This window comes from Dama dama, chromosome 14 (genome assembly GCF_033118175.1).
Source record: "Dama dama isolate Ldn47 chromosome 14, ASM3311817v1, whole genome shotgun sequence".
Taxonomy (NCBI): Eukaryota; Metazoa; Chordata; class Mammalia; order Artiodactyla; family Cervidae; genus Dama; species Dama dama.
Genome location: NC_083694.1, coordinates 1827271 through 1840738, shown reverse-complemented (window position 1 = coordinate 1840738; position 13468 = coordinate 1827271). Strand labels below are relative to the sequence as shown.

Here is a 13468-nt window from a genome sequence, read left to right as displayed (position 1 = left end):
GATTGAACCCAGGTCTCCCGCATTGCAGGCAGACTCTACCATCTGAGTCACCAAGGAAGGCTATTAATAAAAAATTCCCCCCAAATTTTGAGGTTTCCTTCAAGATTGGGAACCCAAAAGTGAAATATAACACTTACTCTATTAATATTAATTGGGTGTATGATTGGGGGTGGGGGGATTAAAAGTTGTTTTTAAGTACCATAACTTCTATTGTAAAAGCTACTCTCTTCATTCGTTCTCATCAAAGACTGTATATGATGACAGAAAACAAGATTTTGCTGTATACAAAAACAATTATGTATTTCCTCAATAATGACACCACAAAATGACAAAATGAAAATTATTTAATATACAAAAAAAGCACAACAAAATCAAATACATAGTGCAAAAAGATACAGAGTTATCAACTTAGTGATAGCTAAAAGATTAGGCAAGAACTCATGGAAATATCTCCTTTCCTCATGTTCTGGGCTGGTTTCAAAGTTGGTTTTTTTTTTTTCAAAGTTATTTTAAATTGCCTTTTTCTTCCCATTTTATGAAACCATATTTGCTACTATTATTAACTATGACTACCTAATTAGATGTTATTTAGAAAATTGCATGATTTTTATATACAGATTGCATTTTATGCCACCTATTCAAGTGCATGTAAGACAGAATTTTTTATATCAAGACCATAACAAGGCAGTTGTAGCTACTACCCAAATTTACATACATACTTCTCTCAGAACCTAGAGGCAGAACTCTCCTAGACAAGAGATCATGTGAAGCAAAGGATATATGAGCTAGAGGCATGGGTAAAAGGAAGTAATGTAGGCTCTGCTAGGCAGGCACAAAGGGGAGCTCAGCTTCCAGGAGATGAGGCATTCTGAATATATACCCCAGAGCTTGGTCTACCAAAAGCTTAACAACTTCTAGTATCTGGCCCTTTTTAGGATACTTGACCCATCCTGCCCCAAGATAAAAGCAGTTCTACCTGCTGGGCTATCCTCCAAGATAACATTTAATAAAGATCCCCAGTGAACAAAAACCACCTGCAGAAGCAGCATCTGGATTTCAGGTAAGCTATCAAGAAATACTACCTCCTTCTGAACACTTCTTTCTCTGTAACAGTCCAGTCATTCAAAAGGCTCTTGAGAGAAGTACAGTAAACCCCAAGTGTAAGCTTATTATAATATTTTAACAATACCACATTCACCAACAGTGGCATTATTTGGGATTGCACATTCATTGCATTAAAAGATCTCAAAATACTAATAGGACATTTTCCCACAGAAGAAAAAGAGATCTGGTTGCTAAAGAAAGAATATAGCAATGGCAAGCAAGGAAAGCTCTATCAACAAAAAGAATATCTCAAGGCCATCTGGAAAAAACTGTTCCCAAATTAGGTCTGGGGGGTGTCACCTGAACTACCACCTCAGATAATTTCCATTTCCAGTTTAGCTTTAGAGTCTCCAATATTTCTTCTCATATGCTAAACTGCAACTCAGCTAATCACAAATGTGAACAATTCCAGTAAAGTAACCTCAGGTACGCTACAGTAGTGCAAAATTCTAGACATTTGTAAACACTATATGTGGTTATTTTTGGCACAGGGGAGAGCTTGCAGGTTTCTTCATCTTTGAAGTGCAGATTCTAAAATCACCCAGTATATAGCCAGTTTTAGCAAAAGCATTAACAGTCTTGATAGTGTATGTGCATACATAAACACCCGTGAATGAGACAGCTGTCAAAATGAATTCTTCTTTAAGACATGAACAATTTGAGCAGATATTTGGCTAAATGGAAAACAACAGATTCACAGTATCTAAAATCATATACTTTCATGGACTTCCCTGGCAGTGGTTAAGACTCCCTGCTTCCAGTGCAGAAGGCAAGGGTTCAATCCCTGGTTGGAGAAGTTCCACATGCCATGAAATGTGGCAAGAAGAGAGAAAGAAGGAAATCATATTTTCAGAAGATCATAATAACTGTCTGTTGGGAAAAACCAAATAGTTGGTTAAGTTTCCTACTTTCTAAAAAAAACAAACCAAGCAATACCACTTACAAGAGCTCTGTAGATATACTAATCTAACAGTTCACACATTTCTCTTTAGCAACTGTCAGAGAAGCCAACATTGCATTTAAGTAACATTTCAAAAAAAGGCTACCTAAAAATAAGATCCTGACCTTTAAAAATAAGTTCTTACAAACAAAATAACATCACATAAAGCATTACATACAGCTTTAATACATAAATTATTATTAAAACACAACTGAATATTTCAAATGCCTGGCAGTGATTCAATCTTAAGTTTGTGGCAGTTTAGAAGCTGGACTGTCTGGACACTGATCCGCTGTTCAAGTCTAGGACTGGGAATCTATGATATTCCATAGAGGGACTCTGAAGAAATGTTAATATCAACTTAAAGCCTTGCTCTAAGATAAAGTCTGCTTAAGTATAAAATACAAAAGCATACCAAGTATTATCAGTACCAAGCATACCAAGTATTGTAAGTACAGTGCAAGCAGAATGGATTAACAATAACAGGCAGGAGACATTTTAGCTATAAACTGCAAATTCATTGCTTTTCTAAGGATTTGTCATCTCTGGTCTCAACATTTTGTCTGGGATAACATGGTCATAAATATTAATTTAAATAACTAAAATAAGAAATCTGATGCTAATGTGGGATGATTTCATTAATCACAAGTCTATGGTATAATGCAGTGGAAACAATAAACGCCACTGACACCTACTTTAACAGATCTTTTCCACACAGTTAAGGTTTCAAGCTAAGCATGACTTATCTATAACTAGGAAGACCGTAATAATTTAATGTCTAAAAGAAAACATTTGAAAGTGAAACAGGAGAGACAGAGACAACCTGTGTAAGATGCTGAAAAACAAGAGTAAACTGGCCCTGTCTCCAGAAAACCAGAGCATTATAATAACCCTAATTACAAACTAAATGCTAGTGTTTGGAAGTCAAGAGTTTCATCATCATATAGCAATAAACTATGAAGTCTTAACACACAAACCATGTCTTGCTTATCTGTACCACAGTGACAGTGAAAAAAGAAGAAAATAAAAAATAGATCAAGAAGATGATTTAAAAGTTACTACAGGTAAAGCACTGCTCTGATAGCTTTATTTGGCCCTTTTTAGGATCCCTAACCCATCCTAACCCAAGAAACACAAGGAGTTCTACTTGCTGTGCTGTGCTCCCAAACAACATTTAATGAAGATCCTGGGGGATGGAAGAAGGTATTCCATGAAAATGGAAATTCAAAAGAAAGCTGGAATAGCAAACTCATATCAGACAAAATAGATTTTAAAACAAACACTGTGATAAGTTCCCAGGTGGCACTAGCGGTAAAGAACCCGCCTACCAATGCAAGAGACACAGGAGACAACAGTTGGGAAGTTTCCTTCGAGGGCATGGCAATCCACTCCGGTGTTCTTGCCTGGAGAATCCCATGGACAGAGGAGCCTGGCGGGCTGCAGTGTCAGACTATGAAGCGACTTAGCACCCAGAGCACATAAGAGACAAAGGATGACAATACATAATGATCAACAGATGAATCCAAGAAGACACTGTAAATGCAAGAACAACTGTAAATATATATGCACCTAATATAGAAGCACCTCAATATATAGGGCAAATACTAGGAGCCGTGGAGGAGGAAACGGCAACCCACTCCAGTACTCTTGCCTGGAGAATCCCATGGACAGAGGGGCTTGGTGGGCTACTGTTCATGGGGTCACGAAGAGTCAGACACGACTGAGTGACCAAGCACAGCACAAGAGCCACAAAGGGAGAAACCGACAGGAGCACACAACAGTGGTGGACTTTAACACCCCACAGAAAATTAACAAGGAAACAGAGGCTTTAAATGACATAGTAGACCAGATGGAACTAACTGATATTTACAGAGCATTCTTCTCAGGTGCACATGGAACATTCTCTAGGGCTGACCACATGCTGGGCCACAAGGCAAGCCTTGGTAAATTTAAGAAAACTGAAATAGTATCAAGCTTCTTTTACCATCATGCTATTAGACTGGAAATAAATTACAAGAAAAAAACTATAAAAAAACAAACATGTGATACGTGTAACTCTATGGCTGATTCATATCAATGTATGACAAAACCCACTGAAATGTTGTTAAGTAATTAGCCTCCAACTAATAAAACAAACAAACATGTGGAGGCTAAACAACATGCTACTAAACAACCAATGGATCACTGAGAAAAATCAAAGAGAAAATAAATACCTAGAGACAAATGAAAATGAAAGCCACAATCCAAAATCTATGAAATACAACAAAGGCAGTTCTAAGAGGAAAGTTTATGGAAGTCTTAACTCAGGAAACAAGAAAAAAATCTCAGATAAACAACCTAACCTTATATCCAAAGGAACTAGAGAAGGAACAAACAAAACTCAAAGCTTAAAAAAAAAAAAAAAAAAAAATCCTCAAAGCTAGCAGACAGGAAAGAAATCATAATGATCAGAGTGAAAATAAATGGTATAGAGACAAAGAAAAGAGCAAAGACCAATGAAACTAAAAGCTGGTTCTCTGAAAAGATAAACAGAATTGATAAACCTTTAGCCAGACTCATCAAGAAAAAAAGGGGAGAGGACTCAAATCAATAAAATTAGAAATGAAAAAGGAGAAGCTACAACTGACATCACAGAAATACAAAGGATCGTAAGAGCAACTGCATGCCAATAAAATGCACGACATGGAAGAAACGGACACATTCTTAGAAAGGTTTGGCATTCCAAAACTGAACCAGGAAGAAGTAGAAAATACAAACAGACAATCACAAGCACTGAAATTGAAAATGGTGATTAAAAATTCCCAACAAACAAAAGTCCAGCACCTGATGACTTCACAGGCAAAATCTATTTAGAGACAAGTTAACATCTATCCTTCTGGAAACCCTTTCAAAAAAGGGGACAGGAAGGAAAACCCCCAAACTCATTCTATGAGGCCACCATCACCCTGACGTCAAAACAAGACAAAGATACTACAAAAAGGAAAATTACAAGCCAATACCACTGATGAACACAGACGCAAAAATCTTCAACAAAATACTCGCAATCTGTATTCAACAATACATTAAAAGGGTTATACACCATAGCAAAAATCTTCAACAAAATACTCGCAATCTGTATTCAACAATACATTAAAAGGGTTATACACCATAATCAAGTGGGATTTATTGCAGTCATGCAAGGATTTTTTAATGTTCATAAATCAGTGTGTACACCACATTAAAAAAATTGAAGAATAAAAGCCATATGATCAATAAAGTGAAAGTTGCTCAGTCATGTCTGACTCTTTGAGACCCCATGGACTGTAGCACTCCAGGGTCCTCTGTCCATGGGATTTTCCAGGCAAGAATACTGGAGTGGGTTGCCATTCCCTTCTCCAGGGGATCATCCCGACCCAGAGATTGAACCTGGGTCTCCTGTATTGCAGGCAGATTCTTTACCATCTGAGCCATAAGGGAAGCCCAATGATCAATAGATGCAGAAAAAGGTTCGGACAAAATTCAGTACTCATTTATGATAAAAACTCTCCAGAAAGTGAATATAGAGGGAACATACCTCAACATATTCAACAAACCTACAGCTAACATTATATTCAATGGTAAAAAACTGAAAGCATTTCTTACAAGGCCAGGAGCAAGACAAGGGTGTCCACTCTCGCCACTTTTATTCAACAGTTTTGGAAGTCCTAGCTATGGCAATCAGAGAAAAAAAGAAATAAAAGGAATCCAAGCTGGAAAAGAAGTTGAACTGTCACTGCTTGCAGATGACATGATCCTATACACAGAAAATCCTCAAGACGCGACAAGAAAACTACTAGCACTCATCCACGAAGCTCGTAAAGCTGCAGGTTACAAATTAATACACATCAATCTTTTGCATCTCTATATACTAACAATAAAAGATTAGAAAGAGATTCAAGAAACAATTTCACTTACCACTGCATCAAAATGAATAAAATATCTTAGGAGTAAACCTACTTAAGGAGACAAAAAACCTGTACTCTGAAAACTCTAAGATGCTGTTGAAAGAAATCAAAGATACAAACAAATGGGCGATAAAACACATTTTGTGGATTGGACGAATCAACAGTATCAAAATAACTATACTACCTAAGGCAATCTACAGATTCAATGTAATCCCTATCAAATCATCAACGGCCTTCTTCACAGAACTAGAACAAAAAATCTTGAAATCTGTACGGAGACAAGACCCTGAATAGCCAAAGTACTCCCTGACTTCACAATATTGTTAACTGACTACACGCCAATATAAAATTAAAAGTCTTTCAAAATAAATAAGTGAAGAATAGTCTTTGAACAAATGCTGCTGGGACAATAGGGCATCATAAGACAAAAAAAAAAGAAAAATCTTCATCTAATTATAACTTATACAAAATTAAATCAAGATGATTCACAGATTTAAATGTAAAATATCAGACTACAAAACTGTTATAGAAAACAAGGACAAAATATTCCAGATTTGGGGCTAAACAAAACTTGATGGCAAAGCACAAAATATATACAGAAAAACTGATAAATTGAACTTTATCAAAACTACAAACTATTTCTAAGGTCCTCTGAAAGGGATAAAAAGACCAACTACAGAGTGGGAGAAATATTTTCAAACCCCATATACAGCAAAGGACTAATATCTAGAGTATAAAAAGAACTCCCAGTCCATCTTAAAGGAAAGCAATCCTGAATATTCATTGGAAGGACTGACGTTGAACCTGAAACTCCAATACTTTGGCCGCCTGATGCTAAGAGCTGACTCATTTGAAAAGACCCTGACTGAGGGCGGGAGGAGAAGGGGACGACAGGATGAGGTGGTTGGATGGCATCACTGACTCGTAAACTCTGGGAGTTGGTGATGGGACAGGGAGGCCTGGCATGCTGCAGTCCATGGGGTTGCAAAGAGTCAGACACAACTGAGCAACTGAACTGAACTGAACCCAAAACTCAATAGTAAGAAAGCAATTAGAAAATGGGCAAAAGACAAACACTTTACCAAAGAGGATGTACGTATGGCATATAAAAGGTTCTAGTTCACTTGTCTCAGGTTCACTTATCTCAGGTTCAGTTAAAAGGTTCAGTTATTAGGAAAATTGTAATTAAAACCACAATGGGATATCATCACCTATCTATCAGAATGACTAAAATTAAATATTTATATAGAGAGAGTGAAAGCACCAAATTCTAGTGACCATGCAGAGAACTAGATCACTCTTAAATTGCTCATGAGAAAGTGAAATGGCATAGCCATTAAGGAAAAAGCATTTGGCAATTCTTAAAAGCTAAAATTCATTTATCATACCTTCTTATCAATTGTACTACTAAGCATTTATCCCAGAGAAATTAAAACTTCGGTTTGTTCAAAAATATGTACACAAATGCTTAGAGCAGCTTTTTTAATAATGGCAAAAACTAGAAAGAATCTAGATGTCATTTGATGAGTGAATCATTAAGCAAACTGTAGTACAGCTATACCCTAAAATACTGCTCAGCAGTTAAAAGAATTATTCATATATATCTCAGATGTATTTCCAGGCAATTATGCTGGGGGGAAAAAAAAATCCAATCCCAAAAGGTTGCATACCATATGGTTCCATGCACGAGCATTTCTGAAGTCACAATATCACAGAAATGGAAAACAAATTAGTAATTTCTAGGGCTAAAGAGGGGATAAGGTTATAAGGAACCTAACAGGTCTATAAAGGATTATAGAAGGATTCCAGCAGTGATGGAAATGCTTTTTATCCACACTGTATCGTCAATATCCTGGTTGTGATGCTGTACTACAGCTTTTCAAGATGTTACTATTGGAGGAAATCATTACAGATTACAAGGCATTTCTCTGTACTGCTTCCTACAGCTGCACGTGAATCTACAATTACCTTAAAATAAGAAATTTAATTAAAAGACAAACAAAAATGGGCAGAAGACCTAAACAGACATTTCTCAAAAGGAGATACAGATGGCTTAGAGGCACATGAAAAGGTGTTCAACATTGCTAATTATTAGAGAAATGCAAATCAAAACTACAATGAGGTTATCACCTCACATCAGCCAAAATGGCCATTATCAAAAAATCCATAAACAGTAAATAACTGGACATGGTGTGGAAAGAAGGGAACCCTCCTACACTGTTGGTGAGAATGTAAAATGGTGCAGCCACTACAGAGAACAGTATGGAGGTTCCTTAAAAAACTAAAAATAGAGCTACCATACGACCCTGCGATCCCACTCCTGGGAATATATGTGGAGAAAGGACATGCACCCTAGTGTTCACTGCAGTGCTGTTTACAACAGCCGAAAAATGGAAGCAACCTAAGTGCCTGTCAACAGAGGAATGGGTGAGGAAGATGTGGTACATACACACAATGGAACACTACTCAGCCATTAAAAAGAATGAAATGCCATCCGCAGCACCGTGGATGGACCCAGAGACTGACAGACTGAGTGAAGATGGAGAAACAGAAATATCACACGATATTCCTTACATGCAGAGTCAAAAAAGAAATTATACCAGTAAACTTAATTACAAATCAGAAGCAAAATCACAGACTTAGAGAACTTAAGTTACCAGCGGAGAAACATAGGGGGAAGGGATAATTAGAGTTTGAGATCAACATGTACACACTGCTATATTTAAAATGGATAACCAAAAAGGATCCACTGTATTGTACAAGGAGCTCTGTTCAAGGTTATACAGCAGCCTGGATGCGAGGGAAGTTTGGGGTAGAATGAAGTGAAAGTGTCAATTGTTCAGTTGTGTCTGACTCTTTTGAGACCCCAGGGACTATAGCCCGCCAGGCTCCTCTGTCCATGGGATTCTCCAAGCAAGCATACTGGTGTGGGTTGCCATTTACTTCTCCAGGGGATCTTCCCAGGGACCAAACCTGGGTCTCCCGCATCGCAGGCCAGTTCTTACAGATATATGTATATGTATGGTTGAGTCACTTTGCTGTGCACTTGAAACTATCATAACATTGTTACCTGGCTATACTCCGATACAAAGTAAAAAGTTAAAAAAATAAATAAAACAAAGATCCTGGATGATGGAAAACAAACTGCAGAAGCAGCATCTTGGATTTCAGATAAGCTACAAAAGAAATACTACCTCCTTCTGCAGATACAGCTCTTTATAACATTTCAGTCATTCAAGACTCTTGATAGGGGTTCAGTACACCTAAGTGTACATTTATTGAAATATTTTCAGCTCAAATGTGCAGTTTAAAATCTCCTAAGCGAAGTATTTACTGCTAATGGAGACAGTAAAAACCCAGGTGATCCAAGGGGGAAAAAAAGTAAGTAGAGTAGCGTAAGAGGATTCTGTGCTAGCAAATTAGCAACAAATATCTATATACAAAAATTAAAATTTTAGACTTTTTCTTATTAAGCTTTCTTCAAAAACTCAACTTTATTGTAAGAGGGACCAGAGGGTACAAGTGCAGATCCCAGCTCTCCCTATTCCTCATTTTACTTGCAAAAGCAATTAACTGGCAAAATTAAAATCAATAGCTATCAAACTATCATGAAGAGAGCAGTGTGGGGAGAGGAAATGGGGCATAAAGTTACTAACTTCCTAAATTTTTAGAGCACTTACCATAGTCTAACAAAACACTGAACTTGAAGGACTGATTCTATTTACTGAGGGGAAAAAACCCTTGTCCCTAATGCCTGGAGACAGCCAGAGACCTAAGTTTCATCCCTCAAGGATGAAAAACACTGGAGAGAGAGTTCAGGTTCCTCTGCTGCCTCTACCAGTCTTTCCAGTGGGAGGAGTAATTTATCAGATTATGTAAGAGAAGTGGACATGTACTGCCTTCTCTCTTTGAGGAGAAACGGTTAAAAGTCTGTATTCTCTCTGAAGTCCTATTTCGTCTGCAGCTCACATTCTTCAGTATTTTAAGGCTACTAGTTATTGCAAATTCAACAAATACCACAGTTGAAACAGTTAACAAATAATGAGAAGGAAGAAAGCATGGTTTAAAGATTTACTGTAGGAGACTTGGATCCCAGTAAGAGTTCTATCACTAGCTGTGACTTTCAGCAGTCGTTTATCCTTTCAGCCTCATGTGCAAAATAAGAGGTTAAGTATATGAGTGTATGCTAGTTAATTTCTACGAGTTTAGCAGAACTTCTCTAAACACGATGCTAAATAAAGGGATTCTGCTCTACTCTCTGTACCTGTGTGTACACCAGCTCCTGTGAATGCATGCGTATGTGTGTGTTTGGGGCAGGGAGTAAAGTTGGGCTTATAACAAGCAACCCAGGTGATTCTTAAGAGCCTTAAATTTAGTAATTTTAGGGCCTTAGTCTTCAAAATATTCATACTGCTGAGCATACACCAAAATTTTTTCCATAGGAAAAGTAGACAGGAATATCCATAAGGAAAGCAACTTAAAGATCTTCAATTTCCATATGTATTATCCTAATATTTACATGCATAGATAAAACCTCTTCAGGGTTATCTTTAAATGCTTTCCTTTTCACAACTGCCATACTCCCTATTCTCAGAAGGCAGGCTACTTCTCACCCAAAAGGCTGCCTCTCACCCACCTAGAATCTTATGGGGCACTGCCTCAGAACATTAAAAGAGCCTTTAGAGGCATCAAATAAAAAGACAAAAACCCCGAGCAGGCTCCCGGGAGACCAAGAGGGCAGAGTAGAGCACAGAGAGCTTTGGTCAAAACTTCTGTGCCTTATCTTAGAACTGTGACTGAGAAGGCTATGTAACTGGATTAAAAATGAAGTCAAACAGGGCCTTCCCTGGCGGTTCAATGGTAAGACTCCATGCTCCTGATGCAGGGGGCACGGGTTTGATTGCTGGTTGGGGATCCCATATACTGTACAGTGTGGCCAAAAAATAAATTAATATAAAGTCAAACATTCCGACTGAAAATGAAGTTTGATTTGGCTGATTAGTTTTATAATGAGAATAGGCTTTGCCAGTTTATATGACAGGACTTTTTCTATAAATTCAACCAGCCAGATCTACAGCTCCAAGGTTTTGGCAAAAATATCTTTAAAGCACATCTACAATATATTGGATGATACATCCTCTTTAATTAGTTAAATTTATTTTAAAAATTTAAAAGTCAAATTTAACATGTGCAAAAGGAAAACTAATTGAGGGTAAGAGTCATGAAATGATGGAGGAACTGCCTGGAAAAGGAGATAGAAATGCACTACTGCTTGCTTCAGGTGGCTACTGAGATGTCTACAATTCAGCACAAGGGAACACTTTACTGACTTTACTGTTGGCTAACTACACCTCAATTTTTAAAATGTGCAAAAAGTTGTATGTACTTTTTCAAAATTGTTTTTTGAGGTATGTTAGCAAAAATGTTGGATATCACTGTTCTAGGCACTTTACAAAAATAATCGTTTCTCTTAATCACACAACATAGTCTACTTTATACATTAATTACTTGTTTTTTCATTGATAGCTTTAATATCTTTCTAACAGTCACTTTGGATTTTGATGCCCAAGAACATTCCCTACCAGAAAAGAACAGTAAGAAATTAAATTAAATAAAGAAATGATTCATCTTCAGGTAATTTGGTAAATGAAAGAACGAATGTATTTCTATTTGTACTACTCCCTCCCAGAGCCTCATCTTTGAAGACAGAATGATTAACTTCTCTTTTAATGTTAACAGTCTCCATACTGATAATGTAGTTCTAAAGAACTTATTCTCAAATTCTATAAGTTTAGAGGTAAAAATGGCTTAGAACATAAAAGTTTACAAGAATAAATGAAAGTATGAAATGAGTGACCCTGCGTAGAGATGCTCAATACTGATATTTGGATACATGACCAGCTCTGTTAATATGTGTCTGTAATTCACCGATTCAGCTATGCTACAAAAACCTTAATAACCAACTGAATCTCTTTCTTGCAAATAGGACAAGAAGCCCCAGCCTTCTTTAGTCTTCTAGCACAATGAAAACAAGTGACAAGATGGCCTGTCCTCCCGTGAATGATGTTTCCGTCTCGTGGTCTTTTCTCACACAGACTACATGGCTTCAAAAGATTCTGGCAATCCTCCATGTTTTCTGTATCTTTTCTCTGTTCAAAAAGGTTATCTGATTGTTCTACCATGCTTGATACGGTCTCTTGGCTTTCAGAACTATGAGCCAAATCCAAGAATTCCACCGAGTTGCAAGGATCAAAATGTTCAGAGTTTTCTTCCTTTATGTAAATATCTTTAGGTCTAACAACTGGAGCTGATACAGTTCTTCTGCAGTCAGGGACATCAATTCCTTCACTTTCTTGCTTTTCAGGTATGGCAGTGATAGCAGATGTGGAGAGAGAATGGGTTAACTTGGAACAATCTGAGTACCAATCCTTCCTCAAGGCCCAGCAACGAAAACAGTACCTCTTGCTTGGAGAGTTAAATTTCTTGCACTCAGTACACTGCCACTCATCCTACAAAGACAAATGCAGCCAGTTAATACTCACTCAGTGGAAAACATGATACTGAGGAAAAGGGAGAGTAGGCCAAATTTTCATCATCTCACACTAAGATAGTAATAATCCAGGCATTTCACACCAGACACTCAAGTTCTAGCCTAGAACTTGAGCAAAGCCTACAGCTATCTGTAAGAACATCTTGAGAAGTTTTACAATGATAGCGACATAATTGCCATTTCAAGCCAAATGTGATGTAGTTATCTTTAAGAAAGTTAAACTATTTTAGCTTTCTATTTAGTCTGCGTGCAATTTGCCTTGTTCGCTTTTACCCACTGCCTTCTTTTTACAAAAAGGCAGTTCTTTGTACAACTTACTCTGTTATTGAGCAAGAGGTTAAAGAATGAAGCAAAGGTAATACTCAATATGTCATTCTTTCCTACTAATTAAAAAATGCTATAAAATTTGTCAAAACAGAAGCTAAAATTAAAATGATTATTTGACAACTAGTACATTTACTCCTTCCCTCACTGCTCTCAGGAACAGGTAGGCAATTGTATGCCTAAATCGCACTCTGAAAAATGAATGCGCCTGTCCTTGAATGCCAGGTAATTTTTTTTCCTACTTCTCCATATTCAAATTAGGAGATAACAGAGCACAGTGAATTTTAAATGCCTTGCTTAATTCAAAGGTAGCTACCTGGAAGAAGTCAAGTGTATTTAAATGTGGGTAATTGCCTGGTTTTGACAGGATCGATGATTTGATACATGCTGATCTGTACTTTCAGAACAAAGGTCAAGCACTTCAAATTTAGAAGTCACAACTCAAAAAAAAAAAAAAAAAAAAAAAAGGAAGTCACAACTCAACTGCCTATACTGAGAGGCAGGGATATGACCATTTGTTAAACTGGGATGTTTCTCCAGAGAGCCTCAGAACAGTCCTGCCAGTTTTAAGATCCTCAGATCTCATCTGAAATGCAATACAAATATGCAAGGAACTTCATAAAGATT

At 37.2% G+C, this 13468-nt stretch overlaps 1 protein-coding gene across 6 annotated transcripts in view; it reads right to left on the bottom strand.

Annotated features, from left to right (window-relative positions):
• Positions 1 to 326: 326 nt before the first annotated feature.
• The window catches only part of MDM4 (MDM4 regulator of p53), a 54876-nt gene continuing 41734 nt past the window's right edge, over positions 327 to 13468 (bottom strand). For all 6 annotated transcript variants that reach the window (XM_061159891.1, XM_061159890.1, XM_061159894.1 and 3 more), the window contains one exon: positions 327 to 12476. In XM_061159891.1, the coding sequence (XP_061015874.1) occupies positions 11904 to 12476 (573 nt within the window). In that variant the 3' untranslated portion in view covers positions 327 to 11903. The remainder of the gene's footprint in view (positions 12477 to 13468) is intronic.